At 40.9% G+C, this 13,000-nt stretch overlaps 1 protein-coding gene across 3 annotated transcripts in view; it reads left to right on the top strand.

The window, feature by feature from the left end:
* The window catches only part of LOC106084795 (probable G-protein coupled receptor B0563.6), a 253,318-nt gene that overhangs the window by 167,058 nt on the left and 73,260 nt on the right, over positions 1-13,000 (top strand). For all 3 annotated transcript variants that reach the window (XM_059366543.1, XM_059366544.1, XM_059366542.1), the window contains one exon: positions 1,328-2,760. In XM_059366543.1, the coding sequence (XP_059222526.1) occupies positions 2,461-2,760 (300 nt within the window). In that variant the 5' untranslated portion in view covers positions 1,328-2,460. The remainder of the gene's footprint in view (positions 1-1,327; positions 2,761-13,000) is intronic.

Genomic DNA, 13,000 nt, shown 5'->3' with positions numbered 1-13,000 from the left:
GCAAGCTAAAAGTAACAGCTGATAACTGACAGAAGAAAGAATGTAATTACAGAGTCACAAGCTGTGAAAAAATTTGTCAACGCCGACTATATGAAAAATCCGCAATTACTTTTTGGGCAACCCAATATATTTGTGGGTCGTTGGGGGGATATGCCAATGAGCATATCGTTTGATTTGGATAGAGCCCCCATGTAAACCGATCCCCGGATTTGATCCTTTGAGCCCCTAAAAGCCTCAATTTTCATAAGATTTGGCTAAAATTTTAATCAAATATTTGAGTTAAGTATGATTTGAATCAATTTCTAAACAGATATATCGCCCATATAAACCGATCCCCTCATTTGAGTTCTTAAGCCCCTGAAAGCCTCAATTTAATTCCGTTTTGAACAAAGACTCGGGTTATGATTTCCAACATCCGTGCCAAATATGATTCCAAACGGTCTATAAACAGATATAGCCCTCATATAAACCGATCCCCGGATTTGACTTCTTCAACCCTTAAAAGACTCAATTTTCACCAGATTTGGCTGAAATTTGGCCCAAAATCTCATCTTATGACTTTATGAAATCAAGATCGATTTATCTCCCGATTCATCTTCCTAAGAACTTGGATCGATATCCCATATTAAAACGTTTTTCTTTCAGCTAATTTATAAAAAAAACCGTTCAAAGACTGGGGCAAATGCGATCGGTGTATGCGCAATTTACAGACTAGACCTTAACCATATGCTGATTAAGTTGTTAACAGGCTTAATTCGACTATATATGGATATATCAGCCATGGATATCGGTTTCCCTATTTCACATTTTCGAATTGTACCAATAATTTTTATAAAATCCCCATGAGGAACGACCTTCGGAATAATAGTCTTGACCCCTCGGTAACCTTGGGCGAACCCTAATTTAACATAACAGTGTTGAGGCCGACCTCCCAAATAAACTTCTTGAGTTGACAGAAGATAATGCTCCTATTCGATTTAGAGGAAAGATGTATAAGATCATGAATATGACATGGATATCAAATTTTTGTTCCGGAAGAATAGAATGAGATTTTATTCATTACATGTTTAAATGGTACTGTTGTTGTGCAAGCTTCTCAACATTGAATTTACCTTTTTCAAAAAATCCAAAGAATAGGATTAGTTTTGCCAACGAAACCTTTCATCCTAAAAGTAATTATCTCAAAACTACAGCCCTTATAGAGAAGCCATCACATTGTCACCCCATTTTTTCTTTGGAACATCATTAATGATATTATATACGAGTCTAAAACCTTAAAAATTTAATTAGACATTGCCATTTATCCCTCTTTCTTCTTTATTTGCAGAGAAAAACTAAAGATTGTTTAATTAACCAAAGCGAAGACAACTGACAAAAGGTTGCCTCATTCAGTCCCTACGCCAAAAACACAGACAGACACACATACGGATATCCTTGGGACCGGAAGATACACTGGCTGGGTAAGAAAGGGCAGTGAAGTGCAGGTGAAATATAAAATGTTAACTAAGCATCAGTGCTATGCTGCTGCAAGCAAAAGGAAAGCATTGCCAGCAATTTTTATGCTAACACAAACTGCCTCATTCCCCTCAATCAACGCTGGCATCAGGAATCGCAACTCTTTTTGCTGCACTTCCTCGCATTTACATGAATGTCAGTGTCGGCAAACTGCTGTTCCACAGGCACTCGCCAACAACACCCATGCTGTTGCCACAAACACAGCAGCAGCAAAAATTGTTGCCACATACACAACCTCAATACGCTGCAACAGAAATCAAATACCAACATAGACCGTGCGCAATGATTGTGCACCATGACGGCGATGGTGACTATGAAAAGCAAATAAAAAAGTGATAAAAAAAAATACAGAACACAAAAAAAAAAGGAAAAATACACAAAACATTTTTTTTTCTATAAAACAAAACTAAGGCAGTGAAGGACAACGAAGAAGAAGTACTAGAAAAAAGTAAATAAAATTTAAAAGTGGTTAATTAAAAGTTAAGTCTTTGCCACTTCTCCTCCTTTCAGTAAATTTATTAACAATTGAAAAAATAAAAAATAAAACAACTACAGCTACAGCAAGCGCAAGACAAACATCAACAACATCGACAAGTTGTTGAGTTGAACACGCAATGGGTTTTTGTCTTTCCGGTGTTGCGGTTTAAGTGTTTCCGGTCGGTAACTGCAAGTCATTCAACATTCGTCGAACTCGTAGTCGTTGTTGAAGTCGTCACTGGTAGCAGTGTGGCTACTCAAATAGTTTTTGTGTGCTTTTTTTCTCGCGTAGCTATTTTGGCGTGGTTTTTCATCGATTGCTTTGCCACTTCCCTATGCATTCATATCCGCTTGTTTGAAAAATACATTTCTATCAATAGAGCGAGACAGAGAGAGAGAGAGAGTGAAAAAACATTAAAAAAAACAACACAACACAACAGAAACATAAAAACCTAAGACCCAAAAACTATGTTAACACAACTTTATACGACAGAAGAGGATCCGACCTTGTGTTCGATTATTTGGGGTACAAATTTTTCGGTTACGCCTGCCGCTGCTGCCCACGAGAATGAGAGTCAAGTAATTACAGCTGCCTCCACATCACACAATGTCATTGCAGGTGGTGCCACTGAGACTGGTGCAGGTACCATCGATGGTGACAGCGCTCTCAATGTCATAACAGGCGGCAATGTGGGGCCAAATAATGCTGGCGCTGGCTCCATAGTCGTTGGCGATAATCTACGTGATGATCTTTACATAACGAATGAGGTAAGTTGAGTCCTATTGTTATGATTATGCTTTATAGCGTTAGATCGAGTATTTTATAAATTTAAGAAAAAGCCCTGATGCTCTATGCACCTGTAAAAGAGCCTTTGTCAAAAGTTGGGGTTTATGCCTCTCAGCCCCACTGAGAGAGACACCATCTGAAGCATTGAGTTTAACACTACACCTTATGCCTCTGGACATTGCTGCGACATAAATTACGCCGACCACTGCTGTGAGATTTGGGAAGCCTTCTGTATGTTCATTAGGTGACTCTTATTTGAACCACTTAGTGGAGCAGACCACTTTATTATTTTGCTCTGTAAGAATATGCTCGACCTGAACACCGGAAAAAAGTTTCAGTAGCGGTTATCCCCTTACTCAAGCTTGCTACATTTGTAAGTCCTGCCATGTTAAATTTGCTCTACAAAGTGGTGTCGCTGTGCGGCACGCCGTTCAGACTCGGCATAGAAAAAGAGATCCCTTACCATTGAGCTTATGAGAGAAGTACCCCCTGTTCTTTAAAGGAATGTTCATGGAAAATTGAAGAGGAAATATTTTCTGTAACTCGTAATAGGTAAATTTTTTTTGGGAAAAATTCAAGTCGGTTCAGGATAGCTACGATAGTGTAAACCATTAGGCAATTGATGATCTGCGTCTGTTTCCATTGGAGCAACTGATCAAGAGCTCGGAAGTGGGCTTAGAATTAGCTCCAAAGACCCAACGCTGCGATGGTTTTATAAGGCCATAGCATGTTGTCTGTTACTGAGGCTTTGATTGGTGGAGAGGCAGCACCGGGCTTTACTCGAAGACAGACGACTGGTCTATAGGAGCTTTGACGAAAACACCTGGTTTGAGTCTTGGGGACAAGGACGGACCTATTTTGTTTTCGCATGCCTATAATTTGCCTAGGCCATGGGTTTTCTCCGGCGATCCAATACGCTCTTTAAGAGTTGAGAATAATAAAAGGCGCATCGCTCTCAGGTTTATTAAGAGCCTTGGTGCAAGTGATCCAAAATCTCTCCCTGATAAAAAGAGAGGATCCCTTAATTGGGCTCGGAGATTCGCTGCACAGGCTACCCCAAAGGTTACACTTTTAGATTCGGTAACGGCATCACAGTTAGTCAAAAGGCTGCGGTAACCTGGAGGGCATCCCATGCTCAAAAGAACTAAGGTGATGGTAGTTGTCGACAATGGAGAAGAGCAGGGCTGCATGCAATTGCAAATATCCAAATTTGCTCATGAACATTCCATTAAGGAACAGGAGGGACAAACTTCTAACATATCAGTGAGTGCTGTCCGATTCAAAGTTTAACCTCAATGATAAGGGTCCTTCTTTTTATAGGCGAATCCGAACGCCGTTCCGCAGTGGGAGACCTCATTGATTAGAAGTTTGTACATGGCTTCTATGCAGGGCATAGTACCTCAAAAATGTTGCAGCTTTAGGAGGGGCTAACTACCAATGACAATTTTTCTGATTTTCTCGCCAGTATTCGAAATCAGGCGTTCAGCATCATAGGCGGACATGCTAACCTTTGCCCTACGGTGGCCTTCGAACAGGGCTCAAGAAATTCGGGAAATCAGTTTATATGGGAACTATATCAAGTTTTGGGCCGATTGGAAGCATACCCGGTACATATGCTGAAGGTCATAGGAGAAGTCCTTGCGAAGAATTCTAGCCAAATCGTAAAGGAATTGCACCCTCTAGTAACTCAAGATGTATTTTCGGGAGATTGGTTTATATGGGAGCTATATCAGGTTTTGAAGCGATATAGCTCCCATATAAATTTCAGCCAAATCGGATAAGAATTGCGCCCGCTGACAGCTCAAGAAGTATATTCGGGAGATCGGTTTATTTGGGAGCTATATCAGGTTTTGAATCGATTATAACCATACTTGGTTCAGCCAAATCGGACAACAATCGCGCCCTCTAGTGGCTCAAGAAGTATATTCGGGAGATCGGTTTGTATGGCAGCTATACCTAAACGGGGGCCGATTTGGACCATCTATAATCATAACCGACCTACATTAAAAGGAAGTAATTATGTAAAATTTCAAGCGTCTAGCTCTACTCATTTCAAAGCTAGCGTGCTTTTAACAGATGGACGAATGGACATGGTCCTAAAATGTAATGATGATCAAGAATATATATACTTCATGGGGTCTTAGACGAATATTTCGATGTGTTACAAACAGACTGACGTAATTAGTATACCTCCATCCTATGGTGAAGGGTATAATAAGTAACCACGAAAAAAAATCTAAGCCAGGAATTCCGTGCTAATTACAAAATCCTTAACTGTTTTCCATACCACGCAGCCAACTTGGTTCATGTCTGGTATTGTATCCCCACTTAGATGCTGGTGTTTGTTAGCCGCGAAAGCTGGGAAAATGCTCCAATGTCTCACCACATGCCCTACACATGTTATCACTTGCCGCACCGATTTTGCATAAGTGCGCTCATAATCCTATGTGTCCCGTTATGATACCAATATCTATTCTGACCTCCTTCTTACTTCCTTTCAGTAATAGCTTCGTCTTCTCATGATCTGGATCTCCCCATAGGATTTTCTTTGTCCTACTTGGGGGGAGACCAAGTTAATTGGCGATAGTCCTCTGCCCTTCATTGCCAAATCGTCTGCTTTTTCATTCCCCCTTGCTCCGTTATGGCCCGGCACCCAAACGATGCGGATCCTGTCATCCTCAGAGAAGGCGTTAATCTCCTGCTTACACTCGAAGACTGTTCGTAATCTTACAGTCTTTGTTTTATTGCCCTGATGACCAGTTTGCTTGCCGTCAAGATGTTCACACTCGACGTCCTCGCGTTAACACCACACCACCTCACGCACTTCTTGAGCGCCAGGATCTCCGCCCGCATGACCGTTTTATGGTCAGGCAGTGTCAGGCAGTCGAAGACAGATCTCAGGTTCACAATGTAGACCCCCAGGCCCACTCTACCCTCTAGCTATGATATATCCATTCCAGAGTTCAGTCAATGCAATCCAAGCCTGTTCTGCTGGCAACAGTTTTCCTCCATCTCAGTCCACCAAACGTAAGTAAACGCCAAACGAGTAAGTAAGTATTGGTCTCATCACGTTCCTGTAGAGCCAGTGGACTATTCTGGGATTTAGGCCCCATTTGGAGCCTGCGGCCCGTCTACATACTGTCCAACATCTGTGAGCCTTACCGATACGCTTCTGCACGTGACACTTCCAATTCAGATTCCTTCCCTAGATCACTCCTAAGTATTTGACCCTCTCAGATATGGAAATCGTTCTATTGGGGGAATGTGGTGTGTTAAATTGACCCGCCTTCGTCTTCCTCGTGAACAGGCAGATTTCCGTCTTTTCTGGATTAAAACCCAACAACTTGCGAGTGCTCACATCCGCTAAATCAGCCAGGTTGTCAAAGAAATGAGGACCTAAAATGAAACTCCTTCCGACTGCTACTGCGGCACACACACACAGAAGGTGTTGTATAGTCTATTCTTTTTCGATGTATTCACAGCTTCTGCAAAAGTCGTTGCTGGCAACCTTCAGTCAGTCAGCATGTTTTCCGATTAGACAGTGACCTGTCATGACGGACGCAATGACTGGGACGTCTGTTCTAGCCAATCACAGCAAAACGGAAGACCTCTTCAAGTCTAGATTAAGCCACATAGTTTTGGAATGCTCACCATCTATCATTCATTGTTTTTCGGGCCTGATCCTGAAAACTTAGCTTACATGTCGCTAGAGGCAAACTCACAGATTCCAGTATCCCTGGAATGTGTAGGGTAGTTCCTAGTCTCGCAAGCTCGTCCGCTTTATAATTCCCTGGGATATCTCTGTGGCCTGGCACCCAGAATAGGTGAATTTTATAGTGCTCAACCATATCTTTGAGAGATCTGCGACAGCCGAGAGCGATTTTTGTGTTCAGAAATATGTTCTCCATGGATTTAATGGCTGCCTGGCTGTCTGAGAAGATATTAATACATTATATCTTACCCATTCCACTACTTTCTTAATTGCAAGGATCTCCGCTTGATGCACTCTGCAGTACAGGTAACCTTTTCGATATGACCAGTTCTGGATCTTTATACTACACCCCAAAGCCCACCTGGTCGTTTAGTTTGGACCCATCCGTATAGAAGTCTATGTAACTTCTGTTACCAGGGATATCGTAGTTCCAATCGGTTCTATCAGGAAAGAGGCCTGGAACATCGGATATTGTATCAAGGATAATACAGTGTCCGTAGCCGTCAAATGACCAATAAGAAAGCTCCTTTAACCTCACGGCAGTGGTCGCTGCAATTTGTCTACCCACAATGTCCAAAGGCATAAGATGTAGCATTAAGTTCAGTTCATCAGATGATGTCGTCCACCAGACAACAAGACCATATAGCATTACTGGTCTGACAACTATAGTATATACTCAATGCATGGCACGCGGTCTAAACCCCCAATGGCTCTCTTGCTGGTGTATGGCTCTCTTGCAGGTGTATGGCTCTCTTGCATGTGTATAGGGCAAGAGTTGCTTTTCTTGCCCTTTCCAAAATGTTGGATTTGAAGTTCAATTTCCTGTCCAGCCAAACACCCAGGTATTTTGCGCTTTCTGTAAATGAAACATTCTCTCCACCCAAGGAGACAGGTTCCACTGTAGGCAACTTGTATTTCCTGCTGAAAAGAACTACTTCTGTATTGCACGGATTTACACCTAGACCACATTCGGTAGCCCATTTTGCTGTTGCACGTAGAGCTTCCTGAAGAATATCTCTTAGAGTGCTGAGAAACTTTCCCCGAACCGCAATTGCCACGTCATAAGCATACGCGGTCTTTTTTACAAATTTTTCTTCCAGAGACAATAATCTATTGTTAGTGGCTATATTTCAATGTGGAGGAGACAGTACAGCTTCTTGAAAGAAAATTTTAAGTTACGAATTCCAGGCTACTTACAAAATCCTTAACTGTTGTCAATACCACTCCCCTAAGTTGGTTCATGTCTGGTATTGTATTGCCACCTAAGTGCCGGTATCTCCTAGCCGCGAAAGCCGGGCAATGACAAAGGAAATGCTCCAACGTCTCATCATCTTCCCCACATGCCCCAAACATTCTATCACTTGCCGTACCGATTTTACATAAGTGAGTTCGTAGTCGTATGTGTCCTGTTATGATACCAATAGCTATACTGATCTCCTTCTTACTTCCTTTCAGTAATAGCCTCGTCTACTCACGATCTGGATCCCCCCATAGGATTTCGCCACCCTACGTTTCGCTGTTCCACAATGTTGCATGCGCATTCGTCGCCCACTCCCTTAACTCGGACTGCGTCCACCCGAAAGACTTCGGGTTAACCAAGTTTATTGACGGCAGTCCTCTGGCCTTCACCGCCAAATTGTCTGCCCTTACATTTCCCCTTACTCCATTATGGCCCGGCACCCAAACGATGCGGATTTTCCCATTCTTACACTTCAAGACGTTTCGTGACATTACCATCTTGGTTGTTATTGCCCTTATGGCAATTTTACTGTCGGTAAAGATGTTCACACTCGACGTCCTCGCGTTAGCACCACCCGGACCTCCGCCTGCAGGACCGTATTATGGTCAGGCAGTCTAAAACAGATGTCAGTCCCTGGGTTTTCAATGTAAACCTCCAGGCCCATTCTGTTCTCTATCTTTGATCCATCCGTGTAACATGATCTTCCAGATGGCAATACTAGGGTTCCGTCAATCCAAGACTGTGCCGATGGCAGCAGTGCGTCGCACTCGACTTCAAGGTTCATTTCAGGTATCCCTTCGGAAACCTTTCCACTTCCTTCCAGGTTTCCTATCGTCGCCTCGATTATATATTTTTTTTATATTACACTCAAATATACATCTGTGCAAAATATTAGAGCTCTGTGTTAACTCTAACAATGTACGAAGAGGTAACACCGTGCGTCGTGCCGCAGTGCGATAACTCTTTGCGGTGAAATTTTTATTTGACTTCTTAGCATGGCTAGTAGCTCACTACAATAGGTGGACATGCTTAAATCTGTGCTACGGTGGTGTCTATACGCGTCCTTCCTAGCGTTCGAACGAGTAAATCTATCGTCTACTAACTTGACCCAGCTACACTTTTAACGCCGAGATTTGATTCAACAGTGCTTCAGAATTCAACGGTGAGCCACCATGGCCCAACGCAGTCGAATGCTTTGCCATAGCTGTCCGGCAGGTCTTCATGGATTATCAATATATTTTTCCTAAAGGAGTATTAGTACTAAGTGACTGTCATAATAGAATCCTTAGAAGGGATGATAACCCACTATCTGGCAATCTTTGACGACGAAGTTAACTTCCTATTTATTTTCTTTATACCCTCCACCATAGGATGGGGCTATACTAATGTCGTCATTATGTTTGTTACACCTCGTCTGCGTCTGAGACCCCATAAAGTTATTATTGATCGTTATGTCATTTGAAGTCGATCTAGCCATGTCCGTTCGTCCTTCGTCTGTCCGTCTGTCTGTCGAAAGTACGCTAACTTTCGAAGGAGTAAAGTTAGGCGCTTGAAATTTTGCACAAATACTTTTTATTAGAGTAGGTCAGTTGGGATTGTAAATAAGCCAAATCGGCCCATGTTTTGATATATTGTAGCTGCCATATAAAACGGTCTTGGGTCTTGAGGTCTTAACCCTCTAGAGGGCGCAATTCCCATCCGATTTGACTGAAATTTTGCATGGAGTGCTTTGTTATGACTTCCAATAACTGTGCTATGTATGGTACGAATCGGTCTATGTTTTGATATAACTGCCATATAATCCCATCTTGGGTCTTGACTTCTTCAGCCTCTAGAGGGCGCAATTCTCATCCGATTTGACTGAAATTTTCCATGAGGTGTTTTGTTATGACTTCCAACAATTGTGCCAAGTACGATTCAAATCAGTTTATAATCTGGTATAGCTGTCATATAAACCGATCATGGCTTTCGACTTCTTGAACCAATAGAAAGCGCAATTCCCATCTGATTTGGCTGGAATTTTGCATGACTTCCAATAACTGTGCTTAGTATGGCGCAAATCGGTACATAACCTGATATAGCTGCCATATAAACCGATCTGGGATCTTAAGCCTCTAGAGGGCGCAATTCTCATCCGATTTGGCAGACATTTTTGTACAACGGCTTCTCTCATGACTTTCAACATACGTGTCTAATATGGTCTGAATCGATCAATTGCTTGATACATCTCCCATATAAACCTATCTCCCGATTTTGCTTCTTGTTTTTTAAGTTTTCAAATTTCATGACATTAAAGACTAGGCCAATACAAAGAACAAAACCTCCTAACCCCAAAAGTTATTTACCAATTCAATTTCAACAATTTAATAAACTGATTGTCCCCCACAGTATTAGGCCTATTTAATATTCCAAACATGCTCACAATCCTTTAGAAACTCTTTGTTGAAGTTCTGGTTATTGTTTTGGTTGGTCAAATAGACTTTTGCTCTTAAGTTAGATAATCACTCACAGACTCTATCGCTATGCTCCCATCTTAAACTTAAACGTCGTAGCCATAGAATAATGCTAATAAAGCTCTCTGAATTCACAAAGTTTGATATACTATTGAGATTTGATATTAAAACGCTTCATTAATTCATTAAAAGTTCAACTTGGCCCCTAAACATTTACCACCTAATTAATATTTATGGTGGTTTCTTGTAACAACAAATTCACAAATTATCGTCAAATTAATTTTCTGGTTTACGGATTGGCTTAGCATATTTTGTGGTTAAGATTCAAATTGGTTGGGCTAGAAATAATTTGCAATTTTGTTTGGAAAAGGGTTTTGGCCGAGTACGTGGTTACTTAGCCTGGAGCAATTTGATTATGTGAATATGGTTAATCAATATTGCCTGCATTGCAGTGGCTTAATAATACTAAGGATGTTATCTATGAATTATTATGGGGTTTATTGGGAACAATAATAATGGTAATGTTCCGCATAAAAAATTAAATAACACTTTGTTATTGTTGGGATTTCATAACTTCATTTTGTTGTGGGGGGCATAATAATCTCAATATTTTATGCGAAAAAGTGCGCTGTTGTTTGAATTGATAAAGTGTTTTATACCGTATTTTTATATAGGATGTGTACATACTTATTTCCTCATTCCGCTTGTCACCTATAGAACTATTGATCGAAGGCACTATAGTGTAAGAAAAAAAAGGGTTATTTTTGAGCTATTATCTTTTTGGCAATGCTGGGTTAAACAGCTCACGCACGTTACATGTTCTGCTTCACTGTGAATCCTCTTTGGTTTGGTCTATAATTTAATCATGAATCGTCTTAGAAACGAACAATGCTTGCATATGATTGAATTTTATTATCAAAATGCATGCTCTGTTAAGAAAGTTCATAGCGCGATTCTCCCATTTTAACGAAGAAGCTCATTTCTGGCTCAATAGATACGATAATAAGCAGAATTGTCGAGTGAAGATCAGCCAGAAGCATTCCAAGAGCTACCAATGCATCCGCACAGTTTGGTGCGGTTTATGGGCTGGTGACATCATTGGACCGTATTTCTTTAAAGATGAAGCGAATCGTAACGTACTTGTGAATGGTGGGCGCTACCGTGAGATGATATCCAACTTTTGCCCAAAATGCAAGAGCTTGACTTGTTTGACATGTGGTTTCAACAAGGCGATGCCACATGCCACACAGCACATTCAACAATAGACTTGTTGAGCGGCGAGTTCGATGAACATTTTATTTTACGTTCGGGACCGGTAAATTGGCCGCCTAGATCGTGCGATTTAACTCCTTAACACTGTTTTTTTGGGTCTATATTAAAGCTTATGTCCACACAGACAAACCCGCTTCAATTGGAAGACAACATTGAATCATATTTTCGTGAGATACCGGCTGAAATATTGGAAAGAGTATGCCAAAATTGGACCAAACGGGTGGACCATTTGAGGGGCTGTCACGGTCAACATTGTCATGAAATAATTTTCAAGCATTAAAAAATATGGTCCGTGCTATCGATTCAAATAAAGATTTCATGAATTTTCTAAATTTTCTGTTCTAAATTTCGGCGCAATCGGATTAAAAATTTGGCTTAAATGGGCTTAGTACCTTTAATCGGCATATCGGTCTATATGGCAGGAATATATATAATCCGATTTGATCCGTTCAAGTACTTAACCTGCGTATTGAAGAATTACTGATCTGGCAAAATCATAGTTAGATGTCTCAATTATGGAAAGGTGTAGCTTGATAACAACTGACTGACTGCTAGACGAACAGACATCGATGCGTTGCAAACGGAATGACAAAATGAATAGGGTCTATAGTCATTTTGTCATTCCGTTTGCAACGCATCATATGGTGGTGGGAATAAAACAAATCCAAGTGACCTTCAATGATCCCAATTTTTGCCAATTTTTTAAGAGATGTCCACGTTCTTGCAGTTGTAAACTTTTTATAACCACCATTAAAGGATGGGTGGTGGATGGATATAAAGTATATATATTCTGGATTGTCTTGACATTCTGGGTCGAACTAGCCGTCCGTCCGTCCCTCAGTCTGTCGAAAAAACGATAGCACAGATACTTCTTACTAACGTAGGTCGTTGGGGATTGCAAATGGGCTATATCGGTTCAGATTTGGATATGGCCGCCATATAAACCGATCCCCGGATTTGACTTCTTGAGCCCTTAGAAGCCTCAATTTTCATTCGATTTGGCTCAAATTTGGAACAAAGACTTGTGCTATAACTTCTAACATCCATCCATCCATATAACCCCCATAGCACATGCAACATTTTTTTTCTTTTTGCACCAAACAATATATGTAGCCTGCACAGCACATTTACTAAAAAATGCCAATTTTGAAATCATCTTTAACCGAAATGGGCAAAAAAATAAATTAGGCTGACTTTATTTTTGGTTTTTAAAGATACTTTTATCAGCAAAATTCACAAAGAATTATAAAGATATTCTAATTCTTTTTTTTCCTTACAATTTTTTCTCATGCATTTAAGGCAGATATTAAGTGAAAAAAACATTAGCCGGAATTTTGCATTTTGAAATCTCAATGCAATTTTCCAAATTTTTAGTAAAAAATTGCCTATTTTGAAGCGCCCGTGACGCAGATGTTAGCATGTCCACCTATGACTTCGAACGCCTATGTTCAAATCCCTGAAGGAAGGCCTCCAACGGACAACGTGGCTCCTGAAGAATATGTCACTGGTATGCAATCGTCGGAGGTTATTAGGGAAATTGTCGC

Source organism: Stomoxys calcitrans, chromosome 4, assembly GCF_963082655.1.
Source record: "Stomoxys calcitrans chromosome 4, idStoCalc2.1, whole genome shotgun sequence".
Lineage (NCBI taxonomy): Eukaryota > Metazoa > Arthropoda > Insecta > Diptera > Muscidae > Stomoxys > Stomoxys calcitrans.
The sequence above is the reverse complement of the archived record's forward strand: the minus strand, read 5'-3'. Positions and strand labels throughout refer to the sequence as shown.